At 43.9% G+C, this 23183-nt stretch overlaps 1 protein-coding gene across 2 annotated transcripts in view; it reads left to right on the top strand.

Moving 5' to 3' along the window:
- THADA (THADA armadillo repeat containing) overlaps positions 1 to 23183 on the top strand; it is a 391488-nt gene that overhangs the window by 151479 nt on the left and 216826 nt on the right. For both annotated transcript variants that reach the window (XM_045285791.1, XM_045285792.1), the window contains 2 exons: positions 1806 to 1895; positions 2938 to 3069. In XM_045285791.1, the coding sequence (XP_045141726.1) occupies positions 1806 to 1895; positions 2938 to 3069 (222 nt within the window). The remainder of the gene's footprint in view (positions 1 to 1805; positions 1896 to 2937; positions 3070 to 23183) is intronic.

The following is a 23183-nucleotide window of genomic DNA, read 5'->3' as shown; positions in this document are numbered from 1 at the left end:
ATGATAAAATAATAATAATTTCTAAATTGTCCAGAGTGCAGGGGAAGCAGGGAGCGGGGAGGGAGGGGGAAAAATGAGGAGCTGACACCAAGGGCTCAAGTGGAAAGCAGGTGTTGTGAGAGCGATGAAGTCAACATATGTACTAATGTGCTGGACACAAATGACATATGTATGGATTGTGATGAGTTGTATGAGCCCCTAATAAAATGCTTTTTTTTAAAAAAGAAGAAACTGGTGCAAACACGTATGGATAATGAGAACAGTTTACAAAATATGATTGTAGGAAAATTGAAAGTTGTCAAAAATGAAATGAATAAAAATCAATATCCTAGGCATGAGTGAGCTAAAAGGGACTGGTATTGTCAGTTTGAATCGGACCATCATATGCTTTACTGGGAATGACAAATTCTGTAAGAATGGCATTGCATTTACCATCAAAAGGAACATTTAAGATCTACCTTGAAGGACAGTGCAGTCTGTGATAGGATACTATCTTTACACCTATAAAAAAAGACTTACCAATACACTTATTATTCAACTGTGTACAGCAGCCACTGTATACACTTAAGAATTCTAAAAAAACAAAAACAAAAAAGCAATGCACAAGAACATGTGTAGCAGCTTTATTAATGATAGTCAGAACAGGGAAACGAGCTTGTGTAGTCCTACAGCAAGATACCACTGCAGCAGAGAATCAAACTATCGACATATCCGGTAACATGGTTGAATTTCATACACTTTGTACTGAGTGAAAAAAAAGCCAGACACAAAATTATGTAATGCATGATTACATTTGCATGAAATTCTAGAATAGCAAAGGCCAACTTGAGTGATAGAAATTAGATCAGTGGTTTCTTTTCCGGGGGTGAGGGTTGATTGGGAGTTGATTAGAGAACTTTCTAGGATGCTGGGAATTTTCGGAGTCTTGATGGGGGTGTAGATTATATAAGCTCATGCAGAATCATGTGTGTCTGCAGCTGTGGAAACTGGTTGATGCCCTTAAGATCTGAGCATTGTCACTGTGTGTAAAACATTATACACAACAGTCTGGGTCATTAATCAGAACAACACTTCTAGAGTTGATCAAAATGACCAGTTTAGAGTGTTTACGTCACTCCTTCAGTAGTTGGAGACAGAATATTTTCCTAAATGCTATATTTAGCCTGAGCGTTTCAGTCAGCTGTTCAGTCTGGGAAACTAATTTTTAAGACCCAGTCAGTGTTCAAGTGTAGCTGACCTGTGTTTATAAAGTTGGGAAAGGTAATCCTTACAGATGTCAGCTGGGATTTGGCTCTTGAGAAGCTCATTCATCACGTCTGTACTTCGGATAGCCACTGTGGAACGGTGGTTTCCACCAGGGAAGATTTGCCCTCAGGGGACATTGGCCATGTCTGGAATCCGTTTTGAGTGTCATGCCTAAGGGTTGGTGCTGCCACTGGCATCTCGTCGGTAGAGGCCAGGGATGACCATGCCATGAGCAGGACGGCTTTCAACAAAGAATTATTTGTTCCCAAGTGCCAGTCGGGCCAAAGTTGACAGCCTCGTCTAGACCTGCCCGTATCACTGCGACTGAGTCAGCCTCCCTTCCCCAGGTGTTCACCACACTCTGAGTACAAACCAAGTGTGGAAACTTGGCATTTTCATAGATTATATATCTCTTTGCCGACAGAGTCTGATATCAAATGTTTTGGAAGCATACAAATGGCTTTAGTTACCATCTGAAAAAGTAAAATCAAAAAGCCATATGAACAACGTAGAGGGAATAAATGATAGCAACTTATCAATTCTCTTCTTCTCTTTGACAGACTGACAGGAAGAGAATTTTTCTCTCGTTTCCCAGAACTCTACCCTTTTCTTCTCAAGCAGTTGGAAACTGTAGCCAATACTGTGGACAGGTAAGGCACACATAGGGTAGGGCACAAACAAATGAAGGATATGAATTCCGGTATTGGGACTGTTCTCTAGGAAACAGCTTTTGAATGGACTCCTTCCTTGTAACAAGATGAATTAAAACAAGACATCCTTCTTTACTGCATCATGTTACCTGGCTTTCTACCATAACTTTATACCTGAAAGAAAAAGGTGTAAGCATCTGGTTTTATCTAATTTAATCTTCTTTTCGGTGTTAGTACAGAACCAGTTTTTTCGAATCACATGGTGAGTGCTTTGGTTAGGACTTACTTTACGTGAGTGTCCATACTGAGCTTATGTCATGCACACTTGTCACTGTTTCACACCTGCCTTGTCACAGCTAAGCACGGTGGAACCACCGCCATTAGCCAGCTGATGTGGTCACCTGTCATCAGAAACGATATCGGCAAACCTGGCAGTGACTGTAGTCACAAAGCAAAGCCATCTTCTGAGAGGGCTTCCTGACTGACCTGGGCATATGGAAATGTTCACATTGTCCTCGTAGAAGACACTCTTTTGTATTCTTTCCGCAAATTTTGCACTTGGTAGGAATTCATGCTAATTGTCTCTAAGGAGAAAACAAAATGATCTCTGTGAATTTTACTTCTGATTTTGATCTATTTCCTCCATAGTTGTTTGTGCAGACAGCTTTTTCTGGCCTTAGTAAGTAAGGGCCCCTCTGTTTTCATCCACTCATTGGGGTGGCGAAAGCTTCCCTGTGGAGGAGGCCCTGCTCTGCTAAATGAGCAGCTCTAATGAAGCAGAGGATTCTGGTTAATAATGAGCCTTAGAACTGAGTTGTGTGCAACAGCTCGGCTCAGACACTGCCGGTCGTTTGTCCAGACGGTGGCCACTGGGTAGATAGGAAGTGGAATGAGAAGAAGAAAAATGGGATAAAAAGAAGACCTGGCCCTTGGTCATAGAGTCTTGAGTCCTACGGATTGATGCTTTAAATGGTTGAGGATGGGTGTCGTGTGGTAAACTGTAACTCTTTTATGTTTGATCGTTTTTTTTTCTTTTCTTCAGTGATACGGAAGAACTGAACCGGCACCCCAGCATGTTTCTCTTACTGTTGGTGCTGGGGAGACTCTACCCTTCTCCGATGGACGGCACTGCCTCTGCCCTCAGCATGGCGCCTTTTGTCCCCTTCATCATGAGGTAGTTCCATGCTTTATGGGAAGAATGGGCTCTCTTGTATCCTGTTCCGACTTCAGAGATCATTCGGTTCCTTTTCACTCTGGGTGGGTTGCCCCTGGCTGCTCTTCTTTGTTTCTGAGGAAGGCGCTTATATTGTAGGTGGAGGTGCTCAGCCAGCCCCACGTGTCTCATGCTACTAATAGATGTGCGGAGCCCTGCCTACTAATAGATGTGCGGGACTGATGGGAAATGCCTCCGCTCTGTGAAAGGTAGCCTGGGTGTTGGCATGATCTCTAGTTTGACCAGCATGGGACTGGCAGTCCCCCCAAGGCACGCTGGTTCACTCCTTCCATTTGTGCTAGACCTGGCCTTCCCACATAGCCCCATTCCAGAGGCTTGAAGCTCCATCTGGCGCTTCACTCCCAAGGAGTCTGCTAGCAGGCACGTGGGTTAGCACGTTATATGGCCGTGCCATGTGATGGCAGTCCACTGCCCACTCATTTTCTCTCTCAAGTTTGGAGTGCTGAGAACAGCCGTGAAACCGATTACGCATGGCCTATAAATCCTAGGCGTTGCTCCTTCTGGAATAATTTCCTCCTTCTAAAGCCACTTCTGTACATTTTTTCGTCATCTCCCCAAATCTAATCACCGTCACCATTTTGGATCGGAAGCCTCCATAAGTTGGCCTCTAGCCTGGGACGACCATTTCTCAGAAACCGTTTCAGAGCCCCTGCTGCATTGGTTCGCTTTGGCCCATTTTGCTCGCCTCTCCTCTTGATGGAGCAGCCCCTGCATCTTCATGCCTCAAAGTCCGTTGAAATGGGAGCAGAAGGAGAAGAGTACCAAGCTCCACAAAGTGTGTTTGTTATTTCTGTGCCGTCCAGGGTCCACTTCCTGGTTTCCCAGAGCTGACTTACGCCTTTTAATGTGAGACACCATTAAGCACAAGATTCTAGCATGAGATTCCTGTAGCCATGTGTTTGTGCCAAGCCCTGGCTGTGGCTGCGTTATCTGTGATCAGAAAGATGATTCACTCAGTCTGATTCACTGGTTTCTGTTTCCTGAGGTGCAGTTACCAGTCTGCTTCATCCAGCGTTTTAGTAATTCATTTGAGGAATTCAGGGCGTTAGCTATACTTTCAGGGCAGTGAAAAATGTACTTTCATATGTGACTGGAAATAACTAAGAAATGTTTCAGAAAGCTGATGCAAGGGGAAAACCATGTGCACAGCGGCACAGTGTACTTTAGAAACAAAGATAAGCTTTAGAACCTTGTCATGCGGTGTTGAGGACTTTCGATTTGGGGTCGCTTATTACTAATCGTTCTATAATTTGTTGCATCCTCGACACCAGATTTTACTGCATTGAAGGTATCCTTCCAAACGGTGAATTAATTAGTGTACATATAATCCGGGGCTCATGTTATTTGTTGTATTGAAAATACATTAACATATAATAACATTAATTACATAATAACTATTAACATATAATAAAGATTTCAGTAATAGAGATTTAAATATTCCCAGTATATTTAGTTAGTGCACATGTTTTGTTTTTGTTTTTTATTAATCATTTTATTGGACGGGCTCTTAGAAATCTGATGACAATCCATCATTCAATTGTATTAAGTACACTTGTACATATGTTGCCATCAACATTTCCAAAACACTTTCTTTCTACTTGAGACCTTGATATCAGCTCCTCTTTACCCCTCCCTCGCCCTCCCACCCTTGTGAATACTAGATCAGTTATATATGATTGTTGGTACTTCCTGTCTTACACTATCTGTTGTCTCCCTTCACCCACAGTTCTGTTACTCGTCCCCTGTATATCCCACCTTGTGATGGACACCCCCCCCACACACACACACCTGTTTTTAAACTCAAAAAGCACAAGGTAAGCATTCCTTTTACCCTGCCCTTCGAGTGATGATGCCCTGGTCAAGAACCACTTTCGGTCTGAGTAAGGGCTCACAGGGCACCAACAATAGCAGAAGTATCCCAGTTGATTCCGTCGGGTTCAGGCGTCAACACGTTCTGATTTTCTGTGTGTGCATGAGTGCTGTGAACAGCGCGTACCACACTTTTCTGCATAAACAAAGCACTTGTGGAATTTGGAAGGTTTGATTCAGTAAGTCAGGGATGAGGCTTGAGGGTCTGCGGTTCAGATGAACTTCGGTGATGTTGGTGCTGCTGGCCAGGAGAGCTCATTCTGAACAGCAAAAGGAAAGATCCTTGAAAAGAGAAAGGCCCTTCAGGAATTTACAGTATCATGTGGGATATTAAATTTAAATAAAAGAACGAGCCAACAAAGAGGGTCGTGTGTGTGTCTTAATGCAGACAATTTTGCTAAACTGGAAATTAGTAGGATCATGTTCTGCAAGGTGGTTTAAGAAGTAAGATTTTTGACTCAGTCATGAGAAGATAGGCAGGGAAGTATTCTGATCAGAGAAGATGGTAGGAAATAGACCAACCTTTGTTGCAGCTGACTTTTGGCCAGGCACTGAACTGAACTGGGCGTTTCCCACAGGGAGACTGACGACAGATACAGTCATCCCTGTTTTACCCACGAGGAAGGTGGAGTTCAGAGAGCAAAGCCAGTAACTGATCTGGGAGTTGAGTGAACCCAACTGTGTTGAGTGCGTCACGCAGCTTGTTGTCAGTTGGTTCTGACGCAGGGGCACTGTGCACAAGAGAAGCACTAGGGCCTGGTCCCGCACCGGGGCAGCCACGTAGCAATCGTTCGCCTTGGGGGTCTTCCTTGTTCTGCTGACCCTCAGTTGTACCAAGCATGCTGTCCTTTCCAGGGACTGGTTCCTCCTGATAAATACCAAAGCACACGAGACGAGGAGGATTGCCATCATCATTTCTAAGGGACACATTTCTTCCTCTGGCAGTCTACAATGCCTTTCAAGAGTTGAGGGAGCTGGGGAGGGTGCTGGGAAACCCTCCAGCTCACGTTTCTCAGACAATTAATTGCTTTGGGTCGTGGGGTTGGTTGGGGGCAGGTACAGCGGAAGCCTGGCTTTTCCTTGGTGAGCACCTCCGGTAATGAAGTGAATGGACCTTGAATTTAGAGGTAGAAAACCAAGTTTGGGGTTTCATCAGCCCAAGTGCCTAGTCACACTGGGAAGACGGGGCCTAAAGAGAGCTTTCCTGTTAACGGTGACTGTACACATCTGATTTTTTTTTTTAATTGCTTTTGAGGAAGGTATTCACGAACAAAGTGGAAGATCAAGTGGTAACCTTCCATTCCAGTCAGCGTTGTGGTTCTAGTTGTAGTGACGATTGGGCTGTTGTTGACTGGGGACAATAGCTGAAAAGACGCTGTGTGCACAGTGGATGGGGCATGCTTTATTTCTGTAGCATTGCTAATGGTAACTTGCGTACTGGGAAGAGCTCGAATCAGAGTCTTGGACACAGAATTTAGCTAAGGAGGAATTTTTCAGGGCGTGGACATAGAGGAGAGGTTGCTCTGACCAAGAGAAAGTGAATTGCGCAATGCAAAGGAGATAAAAATCCCCAACAACGGCTTTTATTTCCCTTTGATTTCTGCATCCTAACCTGCTATTTCTTTGCTCTTTGTAGGTATTTGTACGTCTCGTTTGTATTGTTAGACCCTTAGCCCACATTTGGGAGGATATCCAAGCTTCTTCCTCTGTTAGATTTTCTTTGTTGGCTTATAGCCGTTTCTGATTAGAATTTTTCAAAATCAGGCATGTGTGCAGTTAGGATTGTTACATCATCTATAAAAGATAGGCTAATGTTCATCACAGTATCTTGTTTACAGAATTAGTTCTTGGCTAGTGCGTTTCATATGCCTAGCTCTGTGTCTGATCCAGGTGCCCAGCCCCTGACCATGTGATTCTGATGCCTTCCGTGTAAGACCAGGCACGATTCAGATCAAATACCACAAAACAGTGATGGCACGCTTCACAGGTGGCTCTGACTGACCCCATGAAGACAGCTAACCCGTGCCCATTTGTCTGGGGGACTTTTAAGAGGCCAGAGTTGCTGGGCCTTTGATTCCTTTTTACAGGTGAGTTTCTAGTTTAAATTGAAGAGCTGGAGAACACCAGGGCAGCCTCAAACCTAGGAGACAGCATGGAGTTCTGGCCTCAGGAGCAGAAGCCCTGAGCTTAGGACATGTGGTTCTGTCAAGGCTCTGCCTCTTAATCACTAGCTATGACACTTGAGCACGATGTTTACGTGTGTGCGCGCGTGCGTGTGCTTCCATGCATGTGTGTTGAAAGCAATACTCAGTTGAGATGGAGCGCATCTTCTACGGCTGATAACTGTGTTCTTGAAGTTTTATGCATACTCCTGGGTGGCAGCCTTGTCTACAACTTTTTATTTGCTTTGGGGGAGTGTTTTATAAATATTCTCCCCTACTCCCTATTTGGGGACTTATTTTCCTTACAAATGACTTTTAGTATGTTTTCCTCCAAACCATTTCCGTCATTGTTCCCTCTAGATGAATTTTCATTGAAATCTCTTTTTTCTAACAAACAGTGAGTATAAATAGCAGTCCTGTTTTAATCAATCACACGGCAGTGGAAATCACCAACAGGAACTTACTAAAAAACAAAACAAAAAAAGCAACGAGTCACTGGCATCGATTCAATGCTGACTCATAAAGACCCCCTCTGGGTTTCTGAGACTGACTGTGACTATTTATGGGAGTAGAAAGCACAGTCTTTCTCACTTGCAGCTGCTGCTGGTTTCAAACTGCTGACCATGCAGATCCCAGCCCAACATGTAACCACTACTCCACCACACCACCAGGTCTCCTACATGGGAACTTATGTATGTGCTGGAAAATAGTTTTGTTTTTTAATTTTAAAAATATCTCACGGAATCCTGTGGTTGTATTAGTCTTGAAAGCGGGCAGCAGGGACAAAAACTAATTGTGAGCTGGTCCATTTAAGCCTGTGACTTTTGGAAATAATATTGACTCTTACGGTGTCCCTTGTGTCTGTGTGTGTCTCCCCGTGCCCCCCCCCAATTATATAATTTAAGGATCATCACTTGGTTCTTCATCCCGATTACGAAGTTGAAAGAACTTGTTTTCTGTGAGGTTCTTTCAGCAGACAAGAGGGGGCCTCTACCTTGTACTGCTGGAATTCTCTGTTGGCCCGAGACCCCTTGCCCCTGGCTCCCCTCTGGCCCCTCATCTTCTCGCCTTCCTCTGAGTGAGGATAACATTTGTTAATTGAGCTTTTATTTCTGCCTTGTCCAGGTCTGGGGCCAGAGGTGGATTGAATTATTATTATCTTTTGAATTATTAATGTATAAGAATGAAGCAACTCACGAAACACTTGTGTCTGTGCAGATCCATAGATGTGTGAGCTACTCAGGGCGCTCTCAGCCCTCAGCGTTGGTGCCACAGGGGTGCCTTACTGACCACCAGCTGTATACAGACGACAATGGCTAGGTGGGATTGAGTGTTCTACCTGGCCTCTGGGGACCCTTGGGCCCTACCATGCGCTCTACCCTTTGCTTTTATCTCTCTATCTGTGTATTTCCTTGTCTGTTAAATTAAGGTGTTAGCCTGTGGCCTGATATCTTCCTGGACGGAACTCTTTTCTGACTGCCCTCTGGTGAATCACCCCAGAGGCCCCCTGGGAAGCTACCCTGCACCGCCACCTTAGAGCCAAATAAGGAGAGCCTGGCATGACAAGAGTAGGAGGGGGCAGCCCCTGGCTCTGTTCAGAGTCGTAGAATGATCAACAAGCCAGAATGTGTAGGGGAAGAGCTTCCCAGATTCATGAGGCTGGAATAGAGGGCTCCTCTGTACCTTCCAGTGCCCATCTATATGGAGGGGACAGCTTACAAAACAGCATCTAACAGCTCGCTGGTGTCCTTGTTCAGAAAAAAACTCTAGAGGAATAAAGAGTTGGTAGTGGGTTAGTGACAGACACCAGCGCACATTGTTGGCTTGTCTCTCCCCGGAACCTGGGAGGATGGTGCTGCTGCCAGATGCAGGTGAGGCGATAGAAAGAGAGCACTGGGCCCTGTGACAGCAATCCTGCACCCAGATGCACAGCACAGTCTTGAATACACATGGGTCCAGAACTATGTGAGGAAGGCTTGGGGAGTGGGGGCTGGCAGTGGTGTCCGTACCAGGAGGATTGTATCTGGAGAAGAAGTTTCAGAAGAGATGGGAAATGGCATTATTTCATCAATGAGCAGCCATTGTGTTGACATTGATCATCTTAGACTGGAGCTTTCAACATATTATTGGCAAATGCTTTGTACCCCCGTCAGCTGAGAGCTCCGTAAGAATGCCCTAGACCGGGTCATGGCTGAGTCACCTCATACCTTTCTTTTTAAATGGGATTGCTAAACTGGTAGGTGAGGACAAGGTTCTTACATTCAGCCTTTCCATTACTTTAAAGGAGGCTGACTAGATTGCATGCTTATTAAATTTGTGTGTGGCATCAATGTACTAGACGATGGAATAAAAGTTCCATCTGGTCTTCCAGCCTAGAAGTGGCAAACATCAGATTTAGATGTGTGGCCCTTACCTCGGTGTGGCTGTGGAGAAGGGGTATGCAGTATGAAGTTCAGAGGCCAAATATGATAACTTCAGTTTTATTTTTGATGTTTTCTTAAGCTGGGTGGAAGACACATGGTTAAGTGCCATGTGATTCACCGTACTTTCTGTTGCTGTGTTGTCTGAGGAAGTCTGTGTTAAAGAACAAGAGTTAAGATAGCCTTGGAAAGCTATGTTGATGGCCAGAGAATACCAAGAGGGCATTTAATAGGAACTTCTATCATACTCTGACTTTTAAAAATCAAAATGACATATGAGGAAGCTTCAAAATGTGCATGAAAAAATGGAATTGAAAGATAATAGATTTTTTCCTCCCACGGATGTTTTGAAGTACACCCCCAGCCCCGTACATACAGAATGAAGGAAAGCCAGCTTGGTGGCAGTTTTCACAATAAAATGTTGAAGAATGGGGTTTCCTGGTAACCTCCTGAGGAAGCAGTATGATATAGCTGCTCACAAATGGAGTGAAACTGTCGACTGCTTCCAGATCAGGGGAGGCTGTAGTCCCATGGAACTCTGCTGGGCTGACTAGCCCCACATTATTCAGCTTAGCACTTGGCTCCCCATTTTGGGAGGGTTCTTGATAAACTTGATATTTATCCAAGGGGAGCTGACTAAGATGGGGAGGAAGCAAGGCATCTGGAAACAGTTAGACTGGAGAAGACTTTTCGGGGCAACATGATAATGGCCTTCACATACTTGACAGCTTGCCATATGGCAAGAGACGCACCGTGTCTCTCTCTTGCTCCCAATGGGAGAGTGGGAGACGGAGTCCAGCTTTCAGTATAAAGAAGAGCTTTGTGAAAGTTAGCATTCTCCAGCAAGAGAGCAGGACAGATTCCCATGGTCCTGCGTGGCCTGTCAGTAAAAGCGTTCAAGAAAACCATCCGCGTTAGCATATTTATTAAAGGAATTCTGCAGTGCGTCCGAGGGTCAGTTAGAAGCCCTCCCAGGCCTCTGTTTTTTGGGGATCGCTTGTCTGGGAACAAGAGCACTCGGCTGTGGGCTCTAAATGTACACCGAGTGAAATGATAAAGCTGCCTCTAACCTGAAAGCCATGCGTGTGTACTGTGGATTTCTGGGTTCCTCCACCTCCCAGAGAACTGAAGTTGGGGTGCCATTCTTGGCACCCACAGCAGTCCACTCCAAAATGATGCCCTCCAGGAGAGGCGTTCATCTACGCACAGTCGCTAAGAAGTCACTTCTGTAACTTCGTTATTAGCGGGATAGCTTGGAAAACACTTGTTTGGCCTATGTGATGTTATGTCTGAAAAGCACTCCTTATTAATTTAATGAACTTTTTTGGTGGTGGCTCTATTTCTCTCCATTCCAGATGTTGGCTCCCACCACACTTGTCTCCTGACAAGTACGAGACACACGTGAGTCCTTCCAAAAAGTCAGAGACACTTTTCAGTGGGGTGATTACAAAAACACACTTTTGGTGTTTAACTTTCAGAAGAATCTTTTTTATACAGTTGCCCAGAGGAAGGTAAAGGAAGCCCCCAAACGAGCCCATTACAAGTAGAAATGCCTTGGAATTGGGACTTTCTTCCTTCTGCCTAAAGGGCCAGAACTCCTAACTAGTGGTCTCCCCTTCATATGACCACCTCTCAGTTCCATGAGACGTAAAGAGTAGAATTAAAAGGAGGAGGGGCTACCGGTGCCACCTGCTCTATTCCCAGTTGTTAGGTGGAGGAAGGGGCACAGAAAGTTCATGCCCATGGCATTCTGAATTTCCGAATGCCACCCAGGGCTAGCAGGGGTGGTTGTGGTTCAGCCCATGGAGTGAAGTCATGTTCTTTGCATTGTATTATTATCGTTGGGTGTTTTCTTTTTTAATGTTCATAAGGAATTCTGGCATTAAAAATGTCATCTGCTACTGATTTGTATCTCTCTGTTCCTAGAGAGGGGCCCGACCAGCTTCATTTCTGGTACCAGATCTCTTTAAAGACCATTTCTCAATACGTTTTTGAGCAAGAGGAACAAGGAGTTTACCCCTTCTGGAATGCGTTCACAAAGCAAGCTTGAGAAACAAAACTTGTAGGGACTAGCATGCTTCAGTGTTATCTGTTACTTCACCAGACCAATTCAGGTCGTGTTAGAACAAGCGATTTGATCTGCAAACAGCTTCATTCTTAGTTGAATTTTCTGACAATGATGACAGTGCATGGCCTGTTGCTACCATTCCCTGTCAAAGTTAGCATCGGGTCAGTTACTGAGCCAAGTATGTGTTAAAAACCCACTGCAGACCCAACCAACCTCTGGTCTTGAGTAAGATCTGAAGTGTAGGAAGAGGGCCTCATCAGTAAGAGAATACTAGAGAGCGAAAACACACGCCTATGGACCTGAAGTGCTGTTTATTAACTACTTAAGTTTAGTAATCACGCAGGGCCTGTGAAGATTGGGGAGCAGGGGGGCGGGGGGTGGAGGCAACCAGTGAGTTGAGAAAGTCCAGGAGGCTTTATTAAGTAACCAGCAAGAAGATACCTGGTCGGTCGGTCTGCCGCCTCTGGGGCCCTGACAACTCAACGTGGTGATTAACACCTCATGCAAGAGTAGCGAAAGGTCCTGCCCATTCTCTCCATAGTGGGCAGAATAAGACAATTTTATGATCTGTGGTTTGGAAGTCATTAGCCTTGCTTCCGTGTGCCAGGCTGACCCAGGAAATTGACCACGTAAATGGTTTGCTGCTTAATAGGAGAGGCATAGCAGATGGTATTTTGGAAATTGTGGTAAAGAATAACACTTGCCCAAGCATGGGAGTCCTGGTAGAGCTGTAGGGTAAGCATTAGGCTGCAAACTGCAAGATCATACGTTCAAACCCACCAGCTAAGTGCTCCATGGGGGAAAGTGGGGATGTTTGCTCCTGTAAAGGTTTATAGCCTTGGCAATTTTATTGAGTTACTTTGATTCAGAATCAACTCAATAGCAATGATTTATATATTTATTTGGCATTTAAGTAGTATGGTACTGATGAATAGTAGTGAAACTTTTTTAAAAGCGAGTTTTAGTAATGCTTGAAAACTTTGAAATATTTTAATATATTTCACAAAGGAGCATTTATTTCATTAATGTTAAATCTTCCTTCCAAAATGGTTGCCACTTTGTTCAGCGGACATTTGTAATGCTGGATTGAAATGCAAAGGATTCGAGCTGATTCCAGGAACCCAAGAGGCAAGCGAATTTTGGGAATGATGAGGGCAACAAATGTATAGATGTGCTTTACACAACTGATCTATGTATTGTGATGAATTTTATGAGCCCCAATAAATTGATTTAAAAAAGAAAAAAAAAAAGAAATGCAAAGGATTCACGGTACCAAGTCCTAAATGATGACTAATGCGTGGTCATTTTATCCTAGCTGGCGGAGAGCTTTCTAAGATCGAAATAGATTTTTCTGCTTGGGCAGAACGTATGAGCTGGGGAATAGAAAAGGAAGATAAAGATTCCTTAAGTCAAGTTTAAATTGACATGAGTGTCTGAGATTCATTTCTGTTGTTGCTGGAACAGAAATATCCCGGGTAGCTGACTGTAAAGAACAGAAATTTCTTTTTCTTACAGTTCGGGAGGAGAGCGGTTTCGGTGGAGGGTGAGGGCCCACCTCGGAGTAGGGGCGGTCCCCGTGGCTGCTGAGTCTGTGCAGTCAGCCGCCTCCTTCGTAGTCAAGTGGACTCTGCCCGGCCCTGGGCCTGCTCATGGATGGCTCTCTGTGCCACTCTGAGTATAACTCAGAGGTGATTGGGTTTGGGGTTTACCCTAAAGGTCACTGATTAATTATACTACACTAGATTATATTATGGAAGGTAATTGCATTATCTTTTATTAGATTACATCCGCAGGTATGTTGTTACTCTTTGATGAGCTTGCACTGACTCGGGTGACCCCATGCCCAGCACCGCAGTATGAGAAACTGACAGACTCCCACGGATAGGGATTAGGATGTCAACACTTATTTTGAGGAGGACACACTTCAGGCCATAAATAAGGGCAAAGAAAAATAATGACACGGTAGGTTTGGGGTATGTTCTCCTTCTAGTCATAGTCTTCCTCCCTCTCCGAATTCAGCCTTGAAACAAGCTGCGTTAGTCACGTAAACCGTGGGGGATGCGTTTATTCTCAATGTTTTCCTTCATATCATACTTTCCTCACGCACCTTGAGCATTAGGACTCTTGATCGCTCATCTTGCCTCCTCTTTAAAACAGTCGCAGACTGGTTTAAGACACATAGAGTCAAGAGACATAGAGGACAAGTCAAGACACATAGAGGACTCGTGAGCTGTGCCATCGCCATGCCCTATTCTTTGTGCCCAGCACTATCCTTTGTCTTCCAGCCGCGTTCTTGGAAAGGTCGTGTCTGCTCGTGGTTCCCAGCCTCCTTCCTGTTCCCCCTGCAGCCTGCTGCTACCTCTACCACCTTACGGAAAACTGCCTACAAAAAACGGAATTAGGAGAGACCTCCTAGCTCCAGAAGCCACTCTGTGCTTGTCTGCCGGATCTTTCCTGAGCTTTCTCTGGAATTGGAGCCCCCGGCACCCTCCTTTCTTCATGACCTTCTTTCTTCTGGCCTCCTCTGGTCACTGCACAGCTTCTCTTCAGAGGAGCCTCTCGGTTCTGCTCCCCTCTGCACGTGCCCTCTGAGGGGTGCTCCTCTGACACACAGATGAGTCAGTCCTGGATCTGGGACGTGCCCAGAATCACAGGTTCAGGTTTCTGTTGGACAAGTCCCTGTGGTTCCCGAGACCCCTGCAAGTCAGCAGCTTCAAAACGAACCTCTTCTTTTGGGCCTCATCTCAAGCACACCCTCCTTTTAGACCTCTCTTTCAGTTACAAGGTACTACCCAGGTCCCCTACCATCTTACATTTTTCTGAGCATTGGTTTAAAAAAAAAAAAATCACTTAAAAAAATGTGAATTGGGTGGGAGATCATCATGCTTCGTTCATCGTTTTAAACAACTTATCAGACTTTCCAGCAGCTTGCTTTGTTTCCCCATCTCCCTCTTGTAGTTTATCCTCCTCACCAAAGTTAATGCCTCCACCCGAGACCAGTGGTTCTCAACCTGTGAGTTGCGACCCTTTTGGGGGCCAAACGACCCTTTCAAAGGGGTTGCCTGATTCATAAAAGTAGCAAAGTTACAGTGATGAAGTAGCAACGAAAATAATTGTATGGTTGGGGGGTCACCACCGCATGAGGACCTGTATGAAAGGGTGGTGGTATTAGGAAGGTTGAGAACCGCTGCCCTAGACTCATTTCATACAATGCAATGTCCTCTTAAGTCCATCCACGCCAGGAGGGGTTTCACAGTTTCATTACTCTTTAATGGTGCGCAGTGCTCCATTGTGTGTATGTACAAAAGTTTTCTTGTCCATTTTTCCACCCATGGTCATTTATTTTGCAGTGCTTTTTCTCAGAAATGTTAGATTTTGTCAAATACCTTTTCTGCAGCAATTGATACGATTGTGTAGGGTTTTTCCCCCTTCATTTTTTTTATATGGTGGGTTACCCTGATCACTTTTCTAATGTTGAACCATCCTTGCATACCTAGGATGAACCCCACTTGATCACGATGTGTGTGATCGATATACATATATATGCATATATATAAAAAATTGGATTCTATGGACTAGAATTTTGTTGAAAGCTTTTGTATCTGTGTTGTCAAATCTGCCATTGTGAGGTTTTTGCCTGCTTTTGGTATCAAAGCTATGCTCTCTTCATAAAATGAATGTTAGATTCTAACATCCTTTACTATATTTTATGATAGTTTGAGTGGAATTGTGGTCCGCTCTTCTCTTCATGTTTGATAGAATTCCCCAGTGACACTGTCAGGCCCTGAACTCTTTGTTGGGAATGTGTTTAGTGACCTTATCCATTTCTTCTTTTGTTATGGGTCTGTGTTAATGTAGTTAAGTAGTGTGTTTTTAGAAATGAATCCGTGTCTTCGAGGTTTCCAAATTTGTTAGAATACAGATCTTCCAAGTATTATGTTACTATCTTTTAAATTCCATCTCGTTTTGTTATGTCACCTCGTTCATTTATTATTCATGATATTTGCACGTTCTCTACCTTTTCCTTTGTTAGGTCTGCTCATGGTGTGTGAATTTTACTATTCCTCTCAAAAAACTAATTTCTTGTCTTGTTGATTCTTTCTATTGTTCTTTGTTTTCTGATTCATTTCTTTTTATTCTAATATTATTTCTTTTCTTCTGGTGACCAAAGGGTCTATTTTTGGCATTGATTCTAGTTATTAGCGATGTTGCCCCAAGTTGTTGACTTTGGTTCTTTTATGATGTGTGCATTTATTACTATAAATTTCCTGCTGAAAACAGTTTTAGCTGTGTCCCAAAGATTTTTCCAGTCTCATTTGTTTCAAGAAATTTTTTAATTGTATACCTTATTTCTTCAATTACCTAGTACTTTTTCAGCAGGATATTGTTCAAGCTCTATGTATTTGGTTCCCCCCTCTTGTTTATAAAGATATGAGGAAATGGTTGTAATACTGTGATGGTTTCACATTATCATGGCTCGTTTGAGGGCCTGACATGTGGCCCGTCTACACTGCCATGCACACTGATTATCATGGCTCGGTTGAGGGCCTGACATGTGGTCCGTCTACACTGCCATGCACACTGGAGCAGGATGTCGATTAGGTTGCTGTTGGGTGGAGGCCTAGGTGATAAATTGTGTTGTTTCGTTCTTCTGTATCTGGAGCCCTGATCGTGTAGTGGTTACCAGTTGGGGTGCAATCTGCATAGTCAGTAGTTTGAAACCACCAGTAGCTCTGTGGGAGAAAGACTGGGCTTTCTACTCCTGTCAACAGTACAGTTTTGGAAACCCACGAGGTGAGTCAGTTTAGACTCCGGGGCAGTGAGCCTGGAATGTCTTTGTTGAGTTTCTGTCCAGTTGCTCTGGCCGGCCTCAAAAGGAAAACACACTGCATTTTGAAAGTGTTCTAGTAAATTTGAAATGCTTTTGGTATTTCATACATTGATGATCATCAGTGTCAGGGAGTCAGTGTCAGGTGTTGATATATTTCTTTTCAGATGGAGAAACCAAAGCCCAGAAAGATAGGCACAATGTGCCCACAGCCCAAAAGGGATTCATAGAGGAGTTGGTACTCAATTAATTTATTCATGTAATCCATACGTATTTACTGAGAACATGGATGATGTGTCAGCACCAGAACCTCGGCAGTGAATCAGACAGTCTCTTGGCAACATGGAATTTCCTCTGGGTGGTGCTGCTTCTTGCTGCTATCTTCTTTGCTTGGAGTTTTATCCATCTGATTAGAGATAAATGACAATAATAGCAAACACAATGGGTCAAGCACTGTTGTAGATCTTTACACATATCAGCTCATTTAATCAGCATGGCCTATTGTGAGTTTGGAACTGCTATTATGCCCATTCTACAGCGGGGGAGTGAGGCAGTAAGAACTTTAGAAATATGCCCTAAAATGTACTCCTAGTAAGTGATAGGCTAGGAATTGAGCTCCAGCAGTCTGGTTCTAGAACCCATGTTCCTAGTCATTCCTCCAATTTTACTAGTGTTTCCTCTATAATATGCCCTCCTCCTCTCTTGGTGATGTTATGTCTGTGTAACATAACAAGCTGGGTTTCAACATGCGAAAGTTAACCTGCAGTTTTAAATCACAACATTTGGACTTACTTTGCTCACTTGAGATACTTACCCCCTTTGGGCATTGCTTTGGCAAGGGGCTCAGCTTTCTAATCTGGAATCAGTAGAAAAGGAAGAAAAACTTGCCATATAGCCCAAGTGATTGTGACAGGTTGCTGAATAAAACTAGCTTAACTGAAGTGTTGAGATTTTCAAGACTGATTGAGGCTCTTACGACAGAACATTTTTTTCAAATAGGAAATCAAAGGTTATTGCACAGTTATAAATGTCCTAGTAAAGGAAAAAGTGCGTCTTAAAGCCAAGAAGCATGAAATCTTAATGAGATTATCTTGTGGGTTGCTATTTATGCATCATTCTCAAACTATTGGGAAATGTGTTTTCTGTCTTGAATGTGCATCTTAAGTTTGCTCTGTAGAAACTTTTGCATGGTTCTGGAAATCTTAAGGGTTGCCACAAGAAAGAGGGGAAAAGTAACAAACAAGTGGAAGCTGACAAAGTATTTTCATGCACAGAGTATATGGCCATTCTTGCTTTTACTTTCATAAAAAGAAAAGAAAATCACCAAGATATCAATGCATGTTGAAATACTTTTAAAAATCCCATCCATTTTCTTACACAGTAATCCTAAATTGATTTGGGAACAAGGTGATACAAATAAGTGTAGTTTGAAGCTACCAAATATTAAGAAGTTAAAGTTCATTGCTAAAAATGACATTATCTTTAACTTTAGGGAATTGCTTGAATGGAAAGATAGCAATAACATTTGGGGTAATGTATGGATACCTTGATAAGCCATACCACAAGGTCTCAAAAATTGTTCAGACCCCCTTCACTGCTCTGTTGGTGTTTTATAGGCACAGTCCACCCCTCTCCACGAACCAGTTCAAACTTGTTTGGAGGATGCACCGAGGGCGAGCCGTGCCTTCTGGGCTTGTTGGCATCAATTTCCTGTCCTGGGCTTTTAGTGCTTTCTGGTTACCAGCCCCCAAGAGATTTCTTCCAACTTTGGATGAAAGCTCTCTATCCCAAAGGTAAAGTTTAGTTCAGTCTCAGGCCGAATAACCTCAGAATCAAAATTCGGTGGCTCCAGATTCATGAGATGTCTCTCCTCGGTCTTTACAGTGTCCAAAGCACACACCTGTACAAAGGTCGCTGCTGGGCCAGCAAGCCTGGCCCTCTGTGATGATCGCTCCCACACCGAAAAGGGCCATCTCTTCGGTAGCAACTGTGGAAATAGAGCTAGGTAGCCAAGGAAAAACTCAATTGTTATTGAGACATGTGTCGCACAGAGAGGAAAATAACTTGCAAAGCTTAGGGAGAAAAATGTTTTTAAAACACTGAGCAAGGGTGATCCTTGGGCTGGGCTGTCCCGATAGATAATGGGTGAGTGGTGGCAATATGTCTTTTGCTTGGCTGTTTATTCCATGTTCCCCCCAGAAGAATCCCTTTGCCTGTTAAGCCAAGGCTTAAGCTTCAGCTTCTTTTCAACTTGGACAAAATAAAGAAGTAGAATTCATCTAATACTAATTATAACCTGCATAAGTCTAGTGAAGAGAAACTTAAGAAATGTAATTCTTGTTCTCTAGCCAAGCTTCAATGCCATATAATTAATATAATTCAATCACTTACCCATATTTTCCCCTTGGCTATGAATTAAATTCAGAAGTTAATTCATAGCCAGAATGAAAACCGGACTTAGGAAAAATTTGAAGGACTAGAGAGGGATTTGCATTCTGCTGCATGGTTGAACATGTCCTTAAAGTAGCAGCTTGGAATGCCATGTCCTGACAGAATTCCCTGCTGAACGCTCCCCTTTCTCGAACCACTTCAAACTGTCCCAGAGCCCGGGATGTGAACCTCAGGGCCTCTGCAGGCTTACCACACAGCCTGGCATAGGGCACTGGTCTCAGTGGGCAATCTGTTCTCTGCTTAGAAGCCCTAGGCTTTGGAATTGGCCAGTCACCCTGCCTCAACCCTGGGTAAATACTCCTGGGTTCTAAGTAGAATGAGGGAATTCAGAACCTTGTTTTTCCTGACTTTCTCCCTCCACCAATCCGTGGCATGTTGTTATGGTGCTGAGAAGAGTGGCCATATTTGGAGGGGGAGAATAAGAGAAAGCTTTCTATAGCCAATCAACACATACTCCCAAGCTAAACCCCAACCCCATTGCTGTCAAGTCAATTCCGACTTACAGTAGCCCTGCAACACAGTAGAACAGCGCCATAGCCTTACCAGGGATATACATCTTTAAAGACGCACCCTGCCATGTCTTTCTCATGTGGAGCTCTTGGTGGGCTCAAACTAACCTTTCAGTTTGTAGCACCTTCTGATTCACCGCACCACCAGCGCTCCTCCATACGCCTGTCGAAGTCCCTCTTTCTCTTAAGGGTGACAACACTGAGATGCACAGATTCTAACCTTCCTGTCGCCAGTGGCCAGGACCAGCTTTACCTGTTGGGTGCCATCAAGTCAGTTCCAACTCACAGTGACCTCTTATACAGTAGAACGAAACCTCACCTGGTCTGAGCCATCCTCACGATGGCTCTTAGAGCACACTCCTTGTCTCTCCACTTTGCTAAGCGCGATGTCCTCCAGGTGCTGGTCTTTGTCCACAGGGCAGGAGGGAATTAGGGTAGGCAATATCTGTATGAGGTTAGTTGAGGCATCCTAAGTAGTGTCCTCTACTTAGCTGATTTTCTCAGATGCCTTCTCCCTTTAAACTGAATCTGGAAATTTCATAGTGAGCTTTCAGTCTTATGCTCAGTACCATCGAGTGGGTACTGATGCGCAACAGCCCCCTGTGGGGTTCCGAGACTGTAACTATTTACGGGAGTAGAAAGTCCAGTCTTTGTTCCAAGGAGCTGCTGGTGGTTTCGAACTGCTGATCATGCGATTGTGCAGCCCAGTGAGTAACTGCTATACCACCAGGACTCCATTTACTCTTATAATATATGGTTTTGGTCCCTTGCAAGATGGAACGCCCAATGGGAGGTATAGAAACCATCGTTAGTCATTTAGACCTTAGTGTGAGTGTGCTACGGTTTCTTTGGTTTTGACAGAAAGAGTGGTAGAATGCATCGGTTGGGAAAAGTGGGAGAGGTGGGGTACATGGGAGGGGATGGGGGGAGGGTGCAGAATTTGGAAAGTGTCTAAGGCAAGTTGCCCTTTGACACTTGGTCCATCTGAGGATTGCGGTCACATCGTTCCCATTAGGATTTGCTCCCAGCCTTTCAGGGAAGAAGCAAGGCATCCTGTTTTCCAGTTACCTTTCCTTTTTGGCAGGGAAAGATGTGGTGGCCTTTTTACAGCTTTGACTCTTCCTTAACCCTTGTCGTTGTGTTTCCATTTCCTTTCCAAGATGAAAGCCTGTCCCTGTCTCCTCCCAGAACTGTTTAGGCAGCAGAACACAGTGAATCCTTCCAGATAAAGGCATGCTGATAAAGTGCCAGATTGTTATCAGGGAAGCAAAGTGAATGGCGTCCAATCCCTACCATTAACTACCTAGTGACAGCTTTGTTTATATCTTGTTAGTTTGGTGAGCGTTTTCCTCGGACAGTCTCTTGTCTGTGTTCTAAACCAAAGCTCCTTAAAACTGCGGGTCTCGACCCCATCTGGGGACATGTAACGGAGTGTGGGTTGTACAGAGCCCAGTTACAGACGTGTAACTGAATGTGGGTTGCAGAAGTACAGAGCTTTTCATGAGGGGTGCTCTTCAGGATCATATCAGTGAAATCATGTACAGTACAGAGCTTTTGAACCCACAACAACCAAAAGTTAATACAAAATCAACACCCTAATGAGTAATGATCTGAGGTATTCCTGGCAGTGTTTCTCTGGGGAAAAGGGGTCAGGGCTGTTCTAAACTGCAGGCTGCAAAAATCCCCATGCTCAGGGAATAGCAGGTCCCTTTAGGTTTGACGTCAAGGAAGAGGGAATTTCAAGGTTTTCTAAGCAGTGGACACATACTTTTTTCTTGGCCGTTGGTTCCTCATCTCAAGCATACAAACTCAGGTGTGTTGAATGAGCTTTGGCTTTGAAAACTTAGTCACAGGTTACTTGGAAATGAGTGACATTCATTTCTGCAGAGCCATGAATATCAACTAATGAGTGACCAGATAAGCGGACACGGAGACCACAGAGCAACTGAACCGAAAATAAAACTGCTGTTAGATGCTGGTTGGCACCCACAGTACCTTCTGTGAATGCACATTTTGTGACTTGCTTATTGTATGAATCCCATAGTATCTATGAAGGGGCTTCAAAAGGTTTGTGAGGAAATGAAATTTAAAGATAAAAAATATAAACTCTGATTCTCAAAATAAGCCTCCTGAAGGACAGGACACTTTTGTAAGTGATTATACCAGCCACAGAACTGAGGGCTCTAGGAATTTAATGATGTTACAGTGTTTTTACATTTTTAACTGAAGAAATATGAGTGCCCTGTAAAGAATTTTTTTTTTAATTTTAAGATTAGGAAACAAAAAGAAGTCAGAAGGGGCTAAATCCGGACTGTAAGGTGGATGCCTAACATTTCCCATCAAAACTCTTGAAGAATTGACCTTATTTGATAAGAGGAATGAGCAGGAACATTGTCATGGTGGAAAGGGACTTTGGTGTAGTTTTCCTGGACAGTTTTTTTTTTCTTCCTGCTAAAGCTTTGGTTAACGTTCTTAAAGTTCTCTCATAATTAGCAGATGCTATTGTTCTTATGCCCGCCAGAACTCCAGAAAGTCAACAAGCAAAATGTAGTGAGCCGAAGACAAAAGTGTTGCCTTGACTTCTTGCTCTTGCCCGGCCTGCTTGTGCTCGGGTTAGACCACTTTCACGGGACGTGGTGACCATGTTTCGATTTTGCTTTCCCTTCAGGATCATCCTGGGGAAGGCGTGTTGCATTTGCTGTTACAACTTTTTGAAAAACAAGAATGTTCTAAGATCTCGGTCCCTCTTGTTCATAATTGCCCTTGAATCTCTGATCTGAAATTGACCTGGATGCATGCAACCATTTTGGCGCCCGCTGAAGAGAAAGTTTGTTCAACTTTAGTTTCTCTGTCAGCATTGTGTAGACTGAATCGATTGAGATCTTGGGGGTCAGTTTCTGCTGTTAGTCCTTGGTCCAGAGCGTGAGATGGCTCTTCGAAAGTGATGTGGATGGTCTACCGCTAGGGGCATGCTTCAATAATGTCTGGTCCCTTTGTTCATTTGTAAACTACTGACTTGCTTGGGTCATGGTCCGCATACATTTTTTTAGTAAAGAATCAAGGATTTTGTCATTCTGCCAGCCTAGCCGCCCCTTAAACTGATGGGTTTTTTTGCTTCGATTTTGACAGAATTCATGGTAGATACTCTTTTCAAACTGCTGTCTTCCCAGTCTTAGGGCCTCACTCAAATTAGACCTTGTTCACACAGGTTAGAACAGGTTAATAAAGCTTGGTTGTGAGGGAGAGGATTGAAATCATGCATAGTTTTTCATCATTTGTTTTTTTTATGAATTTTTTTAATACTCCCACAATAGGTAGTTCAGAATGACAAATGAGTTCCCTTTCTAAGCCTATTTGTAAGCTGCATTTGTCGAGAAGTTACAGTAGTTAGGGTGCAGTTCGTATCTCATGTCACCATATCAGATGTTTGGCTTAGTATCTAGTGTATGCGTTCACAAAAAAGTAAAGAAACACTTTCAGTAATAATAATTATAATATCTTGATGCCTGCCCCAGAGTCGTCGTATCCACTTGTCCTAAAGAAGCATGGTATGTACCTCAGCTGTCTAATACAGCCATGCCTCAGAGATACTGAGACTTCCTAGCCCTTCCCAATCAAGTGGCTGCTGCAGCGAAGTAAATGCCGCCAACAAAGGGAATTCCAAAGCAAAGCCAGTTTCTCCTCAAAGCGAATCACGCAAACATTTTGCTTCCCCAGACCACAGAGTCACGGCGGCCCCTGTGGTTG

This window comes from Echinops telfairi, unplaced genomic scaffold (assembly GCF_000313985.2).
Source record: "Echinops telfairi isolate 266 unplaced genomic scaffold, ASM31398v2 ScPeMD7_7475;HRSCAF=8513, whole genome shotgun sequence".
Lineage (NCBI taxonomy): Eukaryota > Metazoa > Chordata > Mammalia > Afrosoricida > Tenrecidae > Echinops > Echinops telfairi.
The sequence above is the reverse complement of the archived record's forward strand: the minus strand, read 5'-3'. Positions and strand labels throughout refer to the sequence as shown.